Source organism: Canis lupus, chromosome 4 (genome assembly GCF_003254725.2).
Source record: "Canis lupus dingo isolate Sandy chromosome 4, ASM325472v2, whole genome shotgun sequence".
NCBI classification, from domain to species: domain Eukaryota; kingdom Metazoa; phylum Chordata; class Mammalia; order Carnivora; family Canidae; genus Canis; species Canis lupus.
The window spans coordinates 68,975,647-68,993,214 of NC_064246.1; the positions used below are offsets into that span (position 1 = coordinate 68,975,647).

At 39.2% G+C, this 17,568-nt stretch overlaps 1 protein-coding gene across 3 annotated transcripts in view; it reads right to left on the bottom strand.

Moving 5' to 3' along the window:
• Positions 1-1,561: 1,561 nt before the first annotated feature.
• The window catches only part of CARD6 (caspase recruitment domain family member 6), a 40,350-nt gene continuing 24,343 nt past the window's right edge, over positions 1,562-17,568 (bottom strand). Inside the window, exons 1-3 of one of the 3 annotated variants that reach the window (XM_025436298.3) lie at positions 12,787-13,197; positions 10,639-11,286; positions 1,562-4,525 (exon numbers count right to left, since the gene is read on the bottom strand). In XM_025436298.3, coding sequence (XP_025292083.1) covers positions 2,121-4,525; positions 10,639-11,286; positions 12,787-13,069 — 3,336 coding nt within the window. In that variant the 5' untranslated portion in view covers positions 13,070-13,197 and the 3' untranslated portion in view covers positions 1,562-2,120. Of the gene's footprint in view, positions 4,526-10,638; positions 11,287-12,786; positions 13,198-17,568 lie in introns of those variants that run through there. The other 2 variants (XM_025436301.3, XM_035714903.2) reach the window with 2 other exon arrangements.

The following is a 17,568-nucleotide window of genomic DNA, read 5'->3' on the forward strand; positions in this document are numbered from 1 at the left end:
TTTCTACCCTGCTTTGAACCCTAAGACTGGCCAACACGAACTGCCTAGGTGGACTCCTTGTTCTCTGGTTTCTGGTTGGCTTTGGCCTAGGGGATGCACTGGGGATCCAAGTTGTGGAGTACATACTCTCTTGGGCAGCTCCCTGCAGGTCACTGCAGCCTGTTGTCCCCCTCAACCAACCAGCCCCAAGATCCTTCCCACACAGCTCTTCTGACTAGGGAAAACACTACCCCCTCTCTCCCTTTGGATCTTAGGGTGGGCAATGTGCCTTACTTTTACTAGATCCATGGCACTTCATTCTCTTTTGCGCTGTTTTTACATCTTGTCCAACCCTTTATAAATAGTTCCTTTATGAAATCTCTCCTCGAAGTGTCCAAATTGAATGTACCATATGGGTATTGTTGAGACCCAGACTAATACAGAATCTGTTGGTGACAAATAATTCTCCAGGAACTAATCTTGAAGAAGGATTCAGTAAAATGTTTTTTAAAATATCACAAAGTATTGCTCATTTCAAAAGTTTAAACAACAAGATTATTTTCACTGAGGAACTCCACTTTTACACCAAAGATTCTGTAGTTATGAACACTAGTTATGCTTTTTCTCTTGAAAAGATAAAGACAGGGGATCCCTGGGTGGCTCAGTGGTTTAGCACCTGCCTCTGGTCCAGGGCGCGGTCCTGGAGTCCCGGGATCGAGTCCCACGTCGGGCTCCTGGCATGGAGCCTGCTTCTCCCTCCTCCTGTGTCTCTGCCTCCCTCTCTCTCTCTCTATGTCTATCATAAATAAATAAATAAATCTCTAAAAAAAAAAAGGAAAAAAAAAAGAAAGAAAGAAAAGATAAAGACAAAAACCTACATGCATAATCCTTTCTTTCTTCATCCTTACAGTAACTTTAAAGATTTAACACCCTCTAAATACTCAATAGTTTCTTGTTTAAAACATGCATAAGTGAAGGATGCCTATTGTAGTATGAGAATGTTTTCAGAAATTAGTTCTTCCTTTTCAAAGATCGTTTTTCATCTATTTATCAATATGATTTTTTCCCTTGGCATCCTTGAAAAAGAAAAAAAAATTAACCCAATGAAGACAATGTGGGGCCATTTTAGTACTTAAAACTAGTATTAATTTTATAAGAGTTATGAGTTCAAAAACCAGAGGTCTTAATCCAACTTACGAATCTCATTATTTAATTTCTAAATCTAGTGAATTTTAATATCAATCTTTGAAGTGGTCTTTTATTAATATTTGGTATCTTTTACAAACTTAATTAAACTTAAATATTTTAAGTTTAATATATTCCTTTCACTTATGCTTGTAACTGGCAGAACTTAGCCAAATGTTTAGGATAGTAATGAATCTAATAAAGTAAAATTGTAAATTTTGTGAATTTTAAGTTCTCTTAAACATTGCAATGCTTTCTACAAGCTTTGTAACTCTAAAATTAAAAATTCAATTATACATTTTAACTTGAAATCATGAGGATAGGTTTTTTAATAAGCCAAATTATCTTAACTATTACAAATAATTTACATATAAAACATTCACAGATCATACCCAAGTTAGTGCAAAATCATTTATTTCATTGGTTTTTAGCTCATTATTTCTGCATGTAAAGGCCAAATGAGTTACATTATCCAAGCAAATTGGAGCTGTCATCAGAAGTAAAAATGATTTAAACATCCCAAACAAACAAGATTATCTGCTTGGTGGCTGATACTGAACCAAAAAGTTTTGACCAAGATACTTCTGGAGTAGCCAACATCTAGTTTTTCTTGCAACACTGAAGATGCGTGAGCCTTATTTTATGGAGTAATCTCAACAGCCCCATTCCTCGAATTCAGGTTATATACTACCTAATACTCAAGGTTGGATTCAGTTAATTTATTTACTGCTTGATTCTATTCTCAATTCTTTTCATATTTTTCCTTTTGGTGAACACAATTCTTACAGATATTTTAATGATACCAGTTAGGCTGTGCATATCTTTTTTTTTTTTCTGTGTCATGCTAATGATGATAATCTCTTATCATCACTGCCTTTCTTCTTTAGGTTAATGTATGATAGCAATGGCTGGGGTGAAGGATTTGTCTCATAGTTCTCTAGAAACAACTATGAAAACTAACGTTTTCCTGCCCTTGGATTATATGTCTTAGCCTGTGAAGGACTGGTCCTACATGACTTGGGTTGAGTCGGTCTGGGCTGAGAAGGTTTAGATTGGGAGGGCTTGGGTGGGCATGGTTTGGGCTGAGTGGGTCTGGGCTGAGGAGGTTTAGCTTGTGAAGGTTGGGGCTGAGTGGGTTTGGGTTGGGAGGGCTTTGGCTGAGTGGGTCTGGGCTGAGAGGGTTTAGCTTGTGAGGGCTGGGGCTGAGTGGGTTTTGTTTGAGTGGGTTTGGGTTGGAAGGGGTGGGGCTGAGTGGGTCTGGGCTGGGAGGGTTTAGCTTGGGAAGGCCGGTACTGAGTGGGTTTTGCTTGAGTGGGTTTGGGTTGAGAGGGCATAGATTGGGATTGCTTGACTTGGGATGGCTTGGGCTGGTTGGATGGGAACTGAGAGCTGGGTAAACATTTGCTATTGGACTTGGGATAGGATCCCATTTGGAAAGCTGGATTTGAAGGTCCATCCTGTGTCTTCAGTTTGGCTCCTTGCTGAGAAGCAGATCTTAAAGGCTTTTGTATGACTCCTGCTGGTTGAGAGGCCTGAGGGTAAAGACCTTCATTTGGGGATATTGTTTTCATAAGTTTCCCAGTTGCCCTAGTTGGTTGTGTCCTCTGGACGTAGGCATGCTTAAGCTGTGGCTTCCCAACTGTTCCCACTAGCTGTACACCCAGGGAATGGAAGTGCCCTACATGGGAGACCACTGCCCCAGATCTTTCAAGAGCTCCCATTGTCTGTGGTCTCTTAGGCCAGGCCTGTACATGCTGAAACATAGGTCTTAGTGGTCTCCCAAATGTATTCATGTGATGTCTCCAAGCCGTTCTTGAAAATTTCATAAATCTTTCGGGTGAATAAAACCTCTGGGGTTGGAAGTACTGAAATCTAAAACCTTCACCTCGACCACGGTCCCTCATTTTCTGAAAGGGCCAGGGACGGAACCACTTAGACCTCTGCTCTGACCCAAAGTGGAAGCCCATAACCCAGGGGGCTTTCAAAGGAACATGGTTAAAGTTACCTCCAATTCTGGTTGGTAAAGGACAGGAATTTTCCAGATGAGGCAAGAATACTGGGGTATGGTGGAAATTCTGAGGATTCCAGCTAGCCCCAGGCTCTCTTACAGGCATCTCAGTTGGAGCTTCAGGTGAGCTTTCTGGTTGACTGTGTCTTTGTTGTCTCTCATCTCTAGCTGTTCTAGCCAAGTTTTCACTAGGGCAACTATGAATTACCTGAACGTTCTCAAAGTCTTGGTCTACCTGGATTCCCAACTCCCTGGCCAGGGAGCCCATGTCCTCCATGGACACACATCTGAGTGAAGATGACGTCACTTCTTGCAGAGCAGTTTGAAGATGCTCCATATTCTTTCCTCTCTCTCCAGCTTCCTCCCCCTCCCAAAAGAGTAGCTGTGATGGCTTCAAATTTAGAACCCTCTGGAAAAGCTGAACCTCTTCACTCTCCTGGGCTTGGGGACTGAGAACAAAGTAGAATCTTTCAGTGGCAGCTTCTCCTAAAAACATTAGCAAGTCCCATTCCTTCTCACCTAGGTAGTCAGTGAAAAAAAACACAGCTGAGGAAACTTCCACCAAAAAACCAAACTGTGTCCAAAAACTTTCTAGGTCTCCACGAAGATTGGCCAGAGCAACAGGCTTTTGGAAAAAACTGAGGTCTTTCTTTGGACCATTGCTATCCGGAAAATGCCACATTATCTCAACCAGGCCATCAGAGATTTGTCGGGGAAGCACTGGGACAGTAAAATCCTGATGGAAAAAGATTTTGTGTGATTTCAGTTGGGCAGGATCAAGCAGTCTGTTGAGGATTCTGGACTTGGAGAAGTTACAGTGTCCTAGGCGCACAAAGGAGAGGACAGGCGTCTTCAGAAACTTTTCTGTGTCCCCTGTAGGCCCTCCTGAAGACTGTGTTGACCACTTTTTCACAATGTCCTTCATGGCTCCTAGCATTAAGATGCTTTTGTTGTTTTCTGCATCTGGCAGGAGCAGGGGAAGAGCAAACTGGCACTGGTACATGTTTGACATGACTTCACGCTGCAAAGAGCTGTCTGAGCAGAGCATAGAGGCACAAAGAACATCCAATGGATTAATGGTTTGTATGTCTCTAACTTCCAAATTCTCTATTCCAGCCAGCAATTCCTCTTTGCCATCCTCACCCGGAAACTTGTGTCTGAGGATTGCATCTCTGGCTGTCACATCCAGAGCTTGAACTTTCATCAGGAAATTCCAGGCTAAGTCCCCTGGAGTCTCAGGTGTCCACATACATCCTCGATCTAAGGAGAATTGTTTAACAACATCTGGCAAAAGCTTTCTGCTCCTGTCCATGTTCAAACATGACAGGACATCTTTAAACACTTTTTTTCTTTCTGTAAGGAAAAAGATACCCGGTGAATGTTACATTCAGAGACTAAGCTTCTTTCACGGACTTTTAAAATTAAGTAAATAAATAATTAACATTTTCATTGTAAAAAGATGGAACAACACAAATAAAGTGAAAGTTCCCTTTTGCCATTCTGCCAATTCCACTTTCCTTCTGACAGATTTCAATATGTTACATATGTTTGCTTCCCATCCTTATGACATGCAAGGATATAAGTACGCATGCATATAGAGAAATATATCATTTGGTTTAGTGGATGCTATTTTATTTTTACATAAATTATATTATACTAAACAAATGATTCTTAAACTTCTTTCACTTAATGGTACTTTGCAAATTCTTCTAAATAACTTTATATACAGACTGACTGAATTCATTTTAGCTAATCCATCATATTTCATGATTCAGATGGGGACCATTACTTATTTAACCATTGTCTACTGATGATCATTTAGGTTTTCCAATTTTTTGATTAATGTTTATATACAGCAATGAAAAACGTTGTTAGTAATTCATGATATACATGTATGAGGAATTTTCTAGGTTTATACTGAATTATTTTTTAAATACATCTCTTGCTAAAGTTTGGAGAAATGTAAGATTTTATTTCCATTAAACTTTTCTCAAAAAAAAAAAATAAAAATAAATAAATAAACTTTTCTCAAAATTTATGTGTTGTACCTAATTTCTCCCGATCTCCTATTTTCTAATATTACCCCCCCCCCCCCAACCACTTCTTGAGAATACAGATACAGTGCTTGGTAGAGAAGGAAGACCAGAGAGCATTTTCTATTCCTGGTAGATGGCGAACTAGCATAAGATTCTTGGGTCCCCTATAAAAATAACCTGGAAGAAGGCTGCCTGAATGGCTCAGTTGGTTAAGTATCTGACTCTTGATTTTGGCTCAGGTTGTGATCTCAGAATTGTGGGATTGAGTCCTGCATTGGGATCTGGGCTCAGTGGAGAATCTGCTTGAGATCCTCTCTCTCACTCTGTTCCTCCTCCAGTGCTCTCTCTCTAAAATAAATATATGTATATATATATATATTTTTTTTTTAATTGGCTGGAAGAAACAACAGAAGTGAGCAAAAAGTATAGATTTTAAGAATTAACAAAGGTAACTCAACAAAATCCTTGGGTGGTCTAAAAGTTGCTTGGTTGGAATATGTTTTGGGGTAAGAAGATGAGGGAGTAGTTGAGGCTACCAAAAAGGGTCCAGAGGAGACAGTGAAAGGTTGCTCACTGCTCTTGCCTATCACTTATCTTGTCTTTGGACAACAATCCTCTGTTTCTTCAGCACAAAAACCAGTACCCACACAGCCCAAGCCAAGATGCCTAGTATTGTCAAGGTAATAACAGGGCTACTATGGAGCTCATTTGGGATACCACCAAGAAGCAACAAAGTAAGTTTTATACACAGCAACAATGATACAGTCAATAAGCACAGAGTTGGATAAAGGGAAAAAAGTTAAAAAGCAATAGTATCTAGAACTCAATACATTATTATAAATTTAAGACTCATGAAAATTGCCCAGCTAAGGCAAAAAGAAATGATCAGAGATTTTAGCTGACACCCACTGAAAAGAAAATTTTGAATTTGAGTCCAGTTAGGTTAACTGGAAACTAAAACAGATAAAAAAAATTAAGACTCTTTGGAGATATTTAACAATCTAGAGTCTCTACAACCTGTCATGATAACACAATAGTTAGGACACAATCCAAACTTAACAAACATAGGAAGAAATAGAACATATAACCAATACTCTATCATGGAGACTGACCCAGATATTGGATTTAGCATTTAAGAATTTTATTTTATTTTTTAAAGATTTATTTATTTTAGAGAGAAAGAGAGAGCACATATATGTGAGTGGCAGGGGGGCGTGGGGGGGGAGGGTGGGTAGAGGGAGAGAGAAAGAGAGAGAGAATCTCCAGTAGATTTCCCACTGAGCACAGAATCCAATGCAGGGCTCAATCTCATGACCCTGAGATCATCCCTGAGCTGAAATCAAGAGTTGGACATTCAATTGAGCCACCCTGGTGCCCCTAGCATGTAAGAATTTTAAAGCCTTAACTACTCTTAAGAATGTAAAATAAAATAAGTTCATAATGAATGATTAAATAGAAATCTCCAGGATAAAGCAAAAAGTATTAACAAAATAGAAATTCTAGAACTAAAAATCACAATATCTAAATTTTTAAAAATCAGTAGAGGGACTTAACTGCAGATTGGAAATTACAGAAGGTAAGTCTGTATACTTAAAGATTTAGCAATTGAAATGATTCAATCTGATGGATAGAGAAGGAAAATATTAAATAAAAAATGTATAAAGTCTTAGGAACCCACATAACAATATCAAAAACTTTAACATACATGTACTTGTAGTCTCAGAGAGAAGGGAGCAAACAGAACAGAAAGAACTATTTGGATAAATAGTGGCTGAAGATTTTCCAAATTTGGTTTAAAATAAAAGTTTTACAGATTCATAAAACTCTCCAAACCCTAAGGAAGATAAAACAAAGAAAATTATATGTGAGTCAACTGCTAAAAAAATTTTAAGAAAAAAATCTTGAAATCAGCCAGAATAAAAATGACACTTACAGGGAACAATGATTTAAAACAACAACAACAACAACAACAACAACAACAACAACAACAACCAAAAAACTGCAGACTTAGCATCAGAAACAATGGAAGCCAAAACACAAAGGAATGGCATCTATAAAGTGCTGAAGACAGAAAAATGGCCAATCTATAATTCTATAGCTAGCAAAAATATCCTTCTGGAATGAAAGCAAAATAAAGACATTTTTTCAATAAACAAAACCCAAAAGAATTTCCCACCAGCAGATGTGCACTACAAGAAGTAATAAATAAAATTCTCAGGCTAATGGGAAACATCACATTAAAACTTGGACCCTCAGGAAGAGAGAAAGGGCACAGGAAATGGTAAATCTATGGGTTCCTACCACTGGATGAACTCAACTACAAGGAGGAAGTGAAGGGAGTAGATTGATACAGTCTATATACAAGTTGACCTTATACAGTGCAGGGCACATAGAGCAACACCGTAAGCCTTCCTGAGACACAGATTTGACACTGATTTTTTTTTTTTGTCATGAAATTTAGCATAACAAAAAGCATGATGACTCTTCTCCTTTAAATCAGATGAATTTGGGGGGATCCTCAGGTGGCTCAGTAGTTTAGCACCTACCTTTGGCTCAGGGCATGATCCTGGGGTCCTGGGATCGAATCCCGCATCGGACTCCCTGCATGGAGCCTGCTTCTCCCTTGCCTGTGTCTCTGCCTCTGTCTCTGTCTCTCTCTCTGTCTCTCTGTCTCTCATGAATAAATAAATAAAACATTTAAAAAAATAAATCAGATGAGTTTGGATTTTTTTTCAGTCCCTAACTGTATAGACAAATAAATATTACAGAGGACAGCCACATGTCTCCAGTCAACTAGATTGGATTGGTTAGCTATTAGAATTACACAGTAAATCATAACTACATTATTATTGAAACTTTTCTTGACATGTTTCACTAAAGGTGTTAGATTGATTGCAAAAAATAGCCCCAGTTAATGGCTTTCTGGATATGTTTTGGCTTTCTGAAATATTACTTTGTAAGAAGTGGTATCTATTTTTCCCTAGCCCTTGAATTTGCACTGTCTTTGTGACATACTTTGACTAACAGAATGTGGCAGAAGTGATGGTGTTATGAGTTGAACTGTGGTTCTCCCCTTCCCCCCACACACAAAAAAAATTGTGTTGAAGTCCCCGGTATCTCAGAATGTGACCTTATGTGTCAATAAAATCTTTACAGAGGTCAAGTTAACATGAGGTCATTAGGTTGGGACCCCATCCAGTATGACTGATAGGCTTACAAAGAGGGGAAATTTGAAAACAGAGACATGCACAGAGGGAAAATGATTTGAAGACACATATTAGATGGTCATCTATAAGCCAGGAAATAACTGAGGCTACCAGAGAAGAAGGAGATAAGACTGGACCAACTCCTTTCCTAATGCCCGCAGAGAGGGTATGACCCTGCTAACGCCTTGGTTTCAGATCTCTGGCCTCCATAACTGTAAGACAATAAATTTCCCATTGTTCTAAACCACCCTTGGTATACTTTGTGTACCTTGGTGTACCTTTGTAGTACTTTGGTGAGCCCTAGGAAACTAATATAGGTGGCATGATAGTTCTAAGCCTACACCTCCTCCTCTCTGTCTCTGTCTCTCTCTCCCTCTCTCTCATCTTCTCTCTCTTATACTCTTCTGTCCTCACCATAAGAATATGCCCCATCTAGTCTGAGAATAAGTCCAGACTAGTCTGCCAGGAGATGACAGACTAGCCTATAGCCAGCTGACCAGAGACACATGAATAAACCCAGGAAAGACCATAAAAGCTGCCTAACTAACTACAGACACTCTGATTGTTTTGATATGCTTTGTTATGCAGCACTATTGCAATAAATAACTGATACAGAAAACAAGATCATACAAACTAAAGAGTAGCATGCAAGAAACACATCATAATATTAGAATGTTACCTATGGAGGAATGGAGAATGAATAAAAATGTAATAAACAGACAAAAGGGGTTTTTGCAGAATAATGATGATACTATAATAATTAAGTCAACCCTATACAATATGTGAAATATGTAAATAAATAAAAATTAAGAATGAAGCCTAGAAATGACTATGGACTGGGAAGATACAGGGATGGGACAAGATTAGTGTTGGGAGTTAAATTATGTACCCCTCAAATTCATATGTTGAAATCCTCACCCCAGTACCTCAGGATGTGACATTATTTGGAAATAGGGTCATTGCAGATAAAATTAGTTAAGCTGAGGCTATTAGGGGGGGGGCACCTGGGTAGCTCAGTTGGTTAAAGGTCTGCCTTCAGCTCAGGTTATGATCCTGGGACCCTGGGATGGAGCCCCACATCAGGCTCTCTATTCAGCAGAGAGCCTGCTTCTGCTTCTCTCTCTCCCTTTGCCTGCTATGCCCTGCTAGTGCTCTCTCTATGTCAAATAAGGAAATAAAAATCTTTAAAAAAAAAGGATGAGGTCATTAGGGTGGGCCCCCATCCATTATGACTAATGTCCTATAAAAGGGAAAATTTGGACCTAGAGAAATGCATTCAGGGAGACCATGGTGTGAAGATGAAGGCGGATAAGAGCGATATTTTTAAGAGCCAAAGAATGCCAAAGATTTCCAGCAAACCACCAGAAACTAGGAACAGATTCTCCTTGACAGCCTTCACAAGTAATCAACCTTGTAGACACCTTGATGTCACCCTTCTAGCCTCCAAACTGAGATAACACATTTGTGTTGTTTGCTGATGAAGCTCTCCACTTGCGGCACTTCACTCCAGCAGCCCTTGCAAACTAAAACAAAGTGTGATGAGGAGGACATTACTCTCTCCTACCTAGGACCAGATGATGAATCCCCAGTATGTGAACTGAATGGGAGAGAATAGTTACCTTTCCCTCCTCTACTCAGTACTTGGTGATATTTATTTTCATGGACAATACCTCTCCAAATGAAGCATTTGTTGGTTTTTGAATTTTCATTCAGAAATATTCCAATTAAAGATACTGATCTAATTTCCCTTACCAAGATGACAATTTATGACTAGATCAAGTCAAGTAACACTACTTTGGGCTCTTATCCATTCATCACAGGCTCCTCTCTGATTTTTACTTCAGTAGTTAGGCCTATAACCTCCATATCTCATTGGTTATAAAGGCACTAATAGGACAGAAGAGGCTCAATTTGAGCAATAGAAGATAACACCTAAAATTAGTGGTTAGCAACTTATACGTACCATGGTGGTGACTGTAGAAACCTATAAGCTGACAATCAGTATTTATTTTTGGGTATACTGTCCACCATTGTGTAGGTCCTGGGTACTCCTCTCTGTCAATACCTGCCTCTAAGGAACTCCCAGGTTAGGCAGGCATAAAGAATCTCTGAGTAACTGCTTTTCTGCTGACATCGGTGCCTTTCCTCACCCCTTCTCCCCATTATGACATGGAAACCTAAAAATAAGTTGTTGCCAACTAATTATCACATATCATTCCCATACCTTCAATCCTTTTCTCCTCCTCCTCTGCCTCCTCCCCCTCTTCCTCCAATAACATGCCAGTTTCTGAATCTTCATAGCTCTGTTCTTCATCTGAGAAGTGTGCGGTTTCTGAATATGCAGTATCCTCCTCGCCATCATAAACACTGTGCTCTGAGTCATTATAATCCTCTTCTTCCACAGTGGGTTCTGCATCTTCAAAGTATTCAGCAGATTCTAGATATTCCTCTTTTCCTAAGTATAAAGAATCATCTGGCTCCTCGTATCTCTGTCCATCCTGTAAATAAGCAATAGTTGTTGGAATTTCATATTCAGGTTTGCTGGAAATTTCATATTCAGTGTTCTGTCCATCCTGTAAATAAGCAATAGTTGCTGGAATTTCATATTCAGTGTTCTCATATTCAGGCGATGTGACTTTGGGTGTGTTGTCTTCCTTTTCATTTTCCCTGGAGGCCCAAGCAGTTCCTTTATGACTAGTCTTCTTGTCCCTGAAGGACTCAGAGGTTCCCATATCATGGTGTTCTTTCTCTGTAAAGGACACTGTGATCTCAGGACTCTCAGGCTGTTTCTCTCTAGAGGAAAAAGTGTTTTCTGAATTCTTGCTTGCACTTATAGATTGAGTACATTCTATATTCTCATGCTTTAAAAATTCTGAAAAGAACAAGAAAGTTGGGGGGGAAGTTCATTTTTCCAAATTAGCAAAAATTAATTTTATAATAACTTGAGTTTCCAAAACCTCAAAGCATCATCTCTCTTCTTTATTTCAAAACTGGAGGATGAGAATACCTAGCATCTCCCACATAACTAACAAGTCAACTGTCATTCTGTCACTGGAAAAAAATCAGATCACATTTCTAACTTTCTCACGAGTTTGAGTTCTTCATAGCAAACTCAAAGAGTACATGAGTGAAACAGAAAATGTGAATTCAGGTGCCTGAGTGGCTGAGTCAGTTAAGTGTCTGCTTTCAACTCAGGTCATGATCCCAGGGTCCTGGGATTGAGTCCCGCAATGGGCTTCCTGCTCAGTGGGGAGTCTGCTTCTCCCTCTACCCCCACCCCCCCTCGTGTTCTCTCTCTAATAAATAAATAAAATCTTTTTAAAAAATGTGTATTCTATGAATAGTGCTTACTTGTGGACTTACTATGACCCCAAACCAACTCAGATTTCCTAGGACCATTGCTAATGAAATCTAATCCTAATAATTTGTAATCAGGAAGCAAATAGCTCTAATTTGGAATAGCAAGTCCTAGAAATAATAATAACTATTTCTCTATGCATATGGGTCGTGTTCTACATTAGAGACTATTAACATTAATCTTTTTATCTGAGCCTCTACTTCTCTAATATCTCTTAAAATAATCTTCAGTATTTTTTATATTTTTAGAAAAAGGAGTTATACCCACCTTTAGTGGTAATCTACAGAACTGCTAAATAATCCCTTCCGGAGGAACTACTTCCTCATCTGACATGAATTATCTTTAAATGTTGAAGAATTAGCATTTTTTTAAAAAGATTTTATTTATTTATTCATAGACAGAGAGAGAGAGAGAGAGAGAGGCAGAGACACAGGCAGAGGGAGAAGCAGGCTCCACGCAGGGAGCCAGACGTGGGACTCAATCCCGGGTCTCCAGGGTCACACCCCAGGCTGCAGGCGGCGCCAAACCGCTGCGCCACCAGGGCTGCCCAAGAATTAGCATTTTAATTGCATCAAAAAAGTAAGTTTCTGCTGGCATTCTTATCACAGAAAAAATGAAGTTACTGATCCACCATGTACATGTGCTAAAAACCATTTTTCTGATATTTCCAAGATGGTTATACTAACTCCAAGATTGGGGTTGTTAAATATCCATGAATTTACTTCCTGAATAATAAGCAGTTATTATAGCACTAAAAAAAAAAAAAAAAAAAAAAAACTGCGAGTTTTGGACACAAGTTCAACAAAAAATTATCAATCCCCTAAGCCAGTAAAATATATAGTTCCCTGTTTTTAAAATCCTGAACACTTTGACCCTTTATTAAATTTCAATGAAAATTATCTCCAGGAGATAAACAAAGGAAAACAAAAGGCAATAATTTTCTTCTTTCAGGAAATCTGCCTTGTCCCTCTAACCCTCCCCATCCCCCCAAAAAAGTACAGAAATCCAACTTACCATGCTGTAAGCCCCAAATGGTAGCTGACTCTGGAAAAGTACTAAGTAAACATTTGAGAAAATGCTGACAGCTCACCTCTCCCTTTTTCTGTACCAAAATTAACAACTTTCGACTTTTCTTCAGAGGATCTGTAATATTCTCCAGAGTCTCATACTCTTCCTCAGAAATCAGCCTCCGAGAGGTTAATGTATCTAAGACAGAATCGGAATCTTTTTGGAGGATTTCAAGTAACCTTTTTCGTTCCCTTTCTATGATCTCTGAAGGAACACTCCCCGCAGCCATTGTTCTTGTGTCCTCTAGACCAGGAAGTGGATTATGAAATCATTCCAATAGTAAGCAAATACAAGTTTTTCAAAAAAATAGCAAAGAGTAATTCTGTTTGGCAGAGATGAAAGATGCCTAGCAATGGAGGGAGTGGATACAAACAAGCCAAGATAGTGGGGGAATCTAGCCCTGAGCACCCCCAGCCTGGCTCCCTGTAGATTACCTAGCTACTCTATTGATGACCTGAGTCTGTCTCATCTTGATTAGCCTGAGTCAATTCCTCCCAGAATCTCTCTTGAACTTCAGTTTGGACAAGGTATTCTCTGCTCTGAGCTCCATTTGTGATAAGAATGTGAATTGATTAACTGTTTCTGGAGAGAAATCCGGCAATACATAGCAATAAACAAATAAATGCTGATAGATAATAATATAAATTTACATCATTCAACTCAGCAATTTCACTTCTAGGAAATTATCTTAAGGAAATGATCAAATGCCCAAAGATATAATATGTGCAAGAATCTGCATGATAATATTGTTTATAATAGCAGATAATTTAAAATGACAAAGATTTCCATAAATTAGGGATTTGTGGAATAAACGTTGATACCTCAACAGAAAAGAACAATTTAAAAGGATGAAGCAGGGTGCCTGGCTGGCTCACTCAGTTGAGCATAAGACTCTTGATCTCAGGGTCATGAGTTCAACCCCCACAGTGGGGAATAGAGTTTACTTAAAGAAAAATAAAAACATAAATAAAAGGATGAAGTAAGTATATATATTTTGACAACTACTAATATCCATGATATATTGTTATGAAAGACCAAAAGAAGAAAAAAAAAGAAAGACAAAAAGTGGGGCGGCTGGGTGGCTCAGCGGTTGAGCATCTGCCTTTGGCTGGGTGTGATCCCCGGGTCCTGGCATCCAGTCCCGCTTCGGGCTCCCTGCATGGAGCCTGCTTCTCCCCCTGCCTGTGTCTCTGCCTCTCTCTTTCTGTGTCTTTCATGAATAAATAAATTAAAATCTTAAAAAAAAAAAGACAGAAAGTTACAGATCCCACTTTTGTTTAAAAGTTAAAATGTGTATCGTGTATATATGTATATATATATATATATATATAAAAATGTATATATATATATAAATGTATATATATTTTTTTAAAAAGAAGACTGTCAGGAGAGAGATACCTCAATTATAACACTGGTTATCTCTGGGGGTATGATTATGGAGGGATTCATAATTCCTACTTTAAATACTACTATAGGGATCCCTAGGCAGCGGTTTGGCGCCTGCCTTTGGCCCAGGGCGCGATCCTGGAGACCCGGGATCGAGCCCCACATCGGGCTCCCGGTGCATGGAGCCTGCTTCTCCCTCTGCCTGTGTCTCTGCCTCTCTCTCTCTCTCTCTGTGTGACTATCATAAATAAATAAAAATTAAAAAAAAAAAGAACACTACTATACCCTAATAGTTTACATCTTTTGTTTCTATTAAGAGACTTCATTTTTTATTTTTTAGGTTGTATTTTATTTATTTGAGAGAGAGAAAGAGACAAAGTGTGAATACATGTGCATACAAGAGGGGAGACAAGCAGATTCCATGCTGAGCACAGAGCCCTATGCAGAGCTGGATCTCAGGACCCAGAGATCATGATCTCAGCTGAAATCAAGAGTAGGATGCTTAACTGAGTCACCCAGCACCCCTGATTTTTTAAAAAAGTTTTCTAGTTGGTTTTCTTTCTTTTTTTTTTTTTTTTTAAGATTTATTTATTTATCTGAGAGAGAGAGAAAGAGTGCACGGGCAGAAGGGGCAGAGGGAGAATTCCAAGCAGACACCATGCTAAGCATGGAGACTGACACAGGGTTGACCCCAAGACACCAAGATCATGACCTGAGCAGAAACCAAGAGTTGTTTGCTTAACCAACTGAGCCACTCAATCACTCCTAGTTGGTCTTTATTTACATAGTTCACAAGAACTTGAAAACAATATAAATAACTATCAAAAGGATACTGGATGAATAAACTGTAGTATTACATGTAGTAAACATGTAACAGTACACACCACTCAAAAAGAATGAACTTCAGTGACCCAAATATGATCATAAAAATATAAAAGGAAAACTTTAAGTCCCAAAAGATTATGTACCACATGACACTGTTTTAAAAAATTGAATGTAACTAAAATACATGCAAACACACATTTTAGGAGTATACAGTCATTAAAATTATAAAAGTGTGGATTCCTAGTTATCTCAGTCAGTAGAGCATGCAGTCTTGATCTTGGGGTTGTAAGTTTGAGCCCCGTGTTGGATATAAAGATTAACTTAAAAATAAAATACTTAAAAATAAAATACTTTAAAAAATTATGTAAAATGAAAAGTAAGGAAATAATGAATATGAAATTAAGAAGGATGGTTACCTAAGTTCAGGAGAGGCTGGGGGATAAGATGGGATGAGAGGACAGTAAGATCATGGAGTTAAGATATAGGATATCATCCAGGGATGAATTTACAGATGCTTACTATATTATTAAAGATAATTAAATATGTAAATAAAGGCAGGCCATGCATGACCAATGCTTAAGATGCATTAAGAACCAAGGATAGGGGCACCTGGGGCTCAGTGATTGTCTGCCTTTGGGTCAGCTCATGATCCCAGCGTCCAGGGATCCAGTCCTGCATCAGGATTCCTGCAAGGAGCCTGCTTTCCCCTCTGTCTATTCTCTGCCTCTTTCTGTGTCTCTCATGAATAAATAAATAAAATCCCTTTTTTTAAAAAGCACCGCATTACATGCTTTTAATTATTTATTTAAAGATTTTATCTATTCATGAGACACACACACACACACACACACACACACACACACACACGCAGGCTCCATGGAGGGAGCCCGATGAGGGGCCTGATCCCGGGACTCCAGGATCACACCCTGGGCCAAAGGCAGGCGCTAAACCACTGAGCCACCCAGGGATCCCCTAAAAACCCCTAAAAAAAAAAAAAAAAAAAAAAGAACCAAGGATAATGATGAATTCAATTCTGTGTCCCTGAGGTTGAAAAAGATCAAGAAAACCCTTACATTAAAAATTAATTTAAAAAATTAATTTAGGTAAGAGTTTTAAACATGTCTCAAAAGTATGAATTTTGAGATGCATCTCAGCTAATACCAACAATTTGACAGGCAATGTCAGCAAGTTTGCCAATTGTTTTTTTATTCACCTTGGTTGATAAGGCATTTTCATAAGCTCCTCAAACCCCATCTAATAGATGAAATTAACTCAATCCCCACTGTTCCACCCTAAATACTCTCCCTTCTCACAAGTAACCTGCCCTGGGGGATTTCAAAGTTGATGGGAAGGAAAGGGATAGTTTAAATGAAATATTTAGCAAAGAAATTTAATCATAGGAAGTTTAAATTCAGTTCTTTGGTAACAGAAAATTTGCATTGCACAAGCTTAAAATGCAAATGGGATGGAGCTGGGGAAGGGTAGCCAGGAAGACGCAGATTTGAAAATATACCCCCGAAATCAAATCAATGACACAGGAGTAAAAATTTTGTTTGCAGCTAAGAAATTTATTTGATGTCTTCAAGAGAAAAGTCAGCAGTAATTTCATTTATTGTAGGTGGAAAAAAAAAAAAAAACTACTGCCAAGTTCTGGTGAAGAGACTTGAGTTGCATCAGAATCACAGATGCAGGATTTATGTAGTTTCCATTATTCTCTGCTGAAAGGCAAAATGTCATAGAGCAAATACCCAGGAATAGCATATACCATCTCTTTCAAAAATTGATCCATTCCCAACCTGGCATTTTTAAAAAACATTTATTTATTCATGAGACACACAGAGAGGCAGAGACACAGGCAGAGGGAGAAGCAGGCTCCATATAGGTGTTGTGCCCAAGATCGCGAATCCGAGAAACCGCCAAGGAGCTGACACCGATGCAATCACACGAGGATTTATTTACAAGCTGGAGCCTGGGACCAAGTATACCCGAAGCAGCGGAGCAGGGACTTGGACACGGAGACTAAGAGGCTTAGCAACTTTATAGGGGCCAGTGGCCAATGGGATACGCAGAAAGTTGCACAGTCACGCTGGTCCGGACACTCGCCGGTGGCCGATTGAGTTACATTTTACCCTAAAGTGTCCATTTGAACTGGCCTATCACTGAGCCGATTTCCGGTTAGGGTGTGCCCTGGTGCCTGGGGTGGGGCAGTGCCCTAAGCGGTCGGCACAAGGCGGCGCAGCACAAAATGGAGTCAGTCCTGCTCTGCTTGTCCAGGGGTAGGGGGTTTTTGTTAAATTTCCTGGGTCCCACAATTTACGGGCCTAGATTCCTGTGTGCTTAGTGGGTCCCTAACGCATTAGCCCAATGGCTTCCTGGTTGAACTTAACAGGGCCTTAAAAGTCCCAGGTCGGGCTCCCTGCATGGAGCCTGCTTCTCCCTCTGCCTGTGTCTCTGCCTCTGTGCGTGTGTGTGTGTGTGTGTGTGTCTCGTGAATAAATAAATAAAATCTTAAAAAAA